Source organism: Sinocyclocheilus grahami, unplaced genomic scaffold (genome assembly GCF_001515645.1).
Source record: "Sinocyclocheilus grahami isolate Dianchi unplaced genomic scaffold, SAMN03320097.WGS_v1.1 scaffold1383.1, whole genome shotgun sequence".
In the NCBI taxonomy this organism is placed as follows: Eukaryota; Metazoa; Chordata; class Actinopteri; order Cypriniformes; family Cyprinidae; genus Sinocyclocheilus; species Sinocyclocheilus grahami.
In genome coordinates, this window is record NW_015506562.1 from 42,305 (window position 1) to 44,403 (window position 2,099).

At 33.7% G+C, this 2,099-nt stretch overlaps 1 protein-coding gene across 1 annotated transcript in view; it reads left to right on the top strand.

Annotated features, from left to right (window-relative positions):
- Nucleotides 1–1,000: 1,000 nt before the first annotated feature.
- LOC107569813 (formin-like) overlaps nucleotides 1,001–2,099 on the top strand; it is a 56,874-nt gene continuing 55,775 nt past the window's right edge. Inside the window, exon 1 of the mRNA XM_016255968.1 lies at nucleotides 1,001–1,773. Within this exon, the coding sequence (XP_016111454.1) occupies nucleotides 1,531–1,773 (243 nt within the window). The 5' untranslated portion in view covers nucleotides 1,001–1,530. The remainder of the gene's footprint in view (nucleotides 1,774–2,099) is intronic.

A 2,099-nucleotide genomic window follows, 5' to 3' on the forward strand; every position in this document is an offset into this window, starting at 1 on the left:
CAACTAACCAGCAGACCTGATAAAGACATGTTTATGAGAATTATTTTATAATAGTTTTTAATGTTTTAGAAAAATTATATGAACATGTATACTTATATTCTGATGATATTTTTGTGTTAATTTTGAATTTTTATTATTTTTAAGGATTATGTTAATGTTAAATAAATATTATGCAAATATTTAAAATACGTATATATTTTTATATATATATATTTTTATATATTTTATTATATTTTTATTGTATTCTATATGCATTCTATGCATATTCTTGCATTTTTTAAATGATTTTAAGTATTATGTTCATGTTACATAAATATTATGCAAATATTTAAAATACTTATAGATTTTTATATTTTGATTATATTTTTTAAATATATTTTATTATATATTTTTATATATTTTATTATATATTTTTATTGTATTCTATATGCATTTTCCTCCTAATTAACTATAGCCAGTATAATGTTAAAGTATTATGTTAATGTGATATAAATATTATGCAAATATTTAAAATATGTACAGATTTTTATATTTTTATTATATATTTTTATTGTATTCTATGCATATTCTTGCATTTTATGCATTTACATTTTTTTAAGTATTATGTTAATGTTCTAAATATTATGCAAATATTTAAAATACGTATATATTTTATATTTTTATTATATTTTTTAAATGTATTTTTATATATTATATATATTTTATTATATATATATTTTTGTATTCTATATGCATTCTATGCATATGCATTTTTCCCCCTAATTAACTATGACCAGTCTCTCATCACTGGAAGTTGTACAGGAAGTTTGCAGACGGTCACTGATTCTCGCTGCACACTTGATTCTGTATTCAAGCACTGCAGGTCAGCGCTATAGCAACAGAGAGGCGTGGCCAGTGACCTCAGCAGAGCTGATTATAGCCACTGTTGTAATAGTGTGGCTCCGCCCACTCCACCTGACCCTGCAGGAGATTACAGAGAGAGAGAGAGACACTGAATCTCTGCATTACACTTCCAGCTCCTGCTTTCAGTAACCAGACACTCGCAGGTGAATATCTGCCAGGTTCACCGCTGAACAGAGACAGAGGGAGTGGTTAGAGAGAAAAGTAATCAGACCTCCTTCCTCTCCAAAGACAACGCTGAACTTTCTCCAGGAGAAACACAAGACTCCGCCGGAGCAGGAAGTGCTCTGAAAAAAATCCTTGGGAATGTCTAAGGGAAATATCTGGAGCTCGTATCCGTTAGTTCTGTAAGTTTCCTTTCACTGCCTGAACTACTGAGACACTTTAGTCTCTCTGTTTGGTTTCTCCCATTTGAGAATCACACTGAACTGCAGTAAAACTTCTGGAACAGAAGTGTTTCCAAATGCTGGAGCGAGAGAGAGAGAGAAAGAGAGAGCCGGGGATTTTCACGCACAAAACCCTTTTGTTTTCTCCGGTCTGTGAAACTAGAGCGCATGCAGGTTAAAGTAAAACCACACTAACTATGCAGCTATTGGATTTCACCTCATAGCATTCAATGCAAACAGCAATATGGATTCAAACCACACTAGGACCTCTTCAAGTTTTCTCATGTCCGATCAGACGACAGCTGTGTTGACGTCATTTCGAACATTGCCTGATGAAGATGCTAATGGTCATATTGGAGTAGCAGATCCTTTGAGACCGAAATCTGGAGATGGTTTGGAGGAAAACATGGAGCTGGATCGCCATTATTCGCCTGTTCAGGATGCAGATGGGTCTTCACAGACGTCCTCCGATCCGTATCTGGTGCAGGTGACTAGAGTGGAGACGTACATCGACGATGAGGAAGACACCTTAGGCCTTCAGGGAAGGTCAGAGCAACCGATACACTGCAAAAAAAGACTTTTTTCTTGTTTTCACGTACAAATAACTATTAATAAAGGGGTCCCTCAGGGCTCTGTGTTAGCATCAACCCTGTTTTCAATCTACATTAATAATATTTCTCAGGTTATCAGTAGTCAGAAAACCTATATTCACCTATATGCGGATGATCGTCATATGATGAAGTTTTAAACCAGGTATAGGATAGTTGTAATAATATTCAAGAGGCTTTTAGTGATCTGGATCTAGTTTTAAAT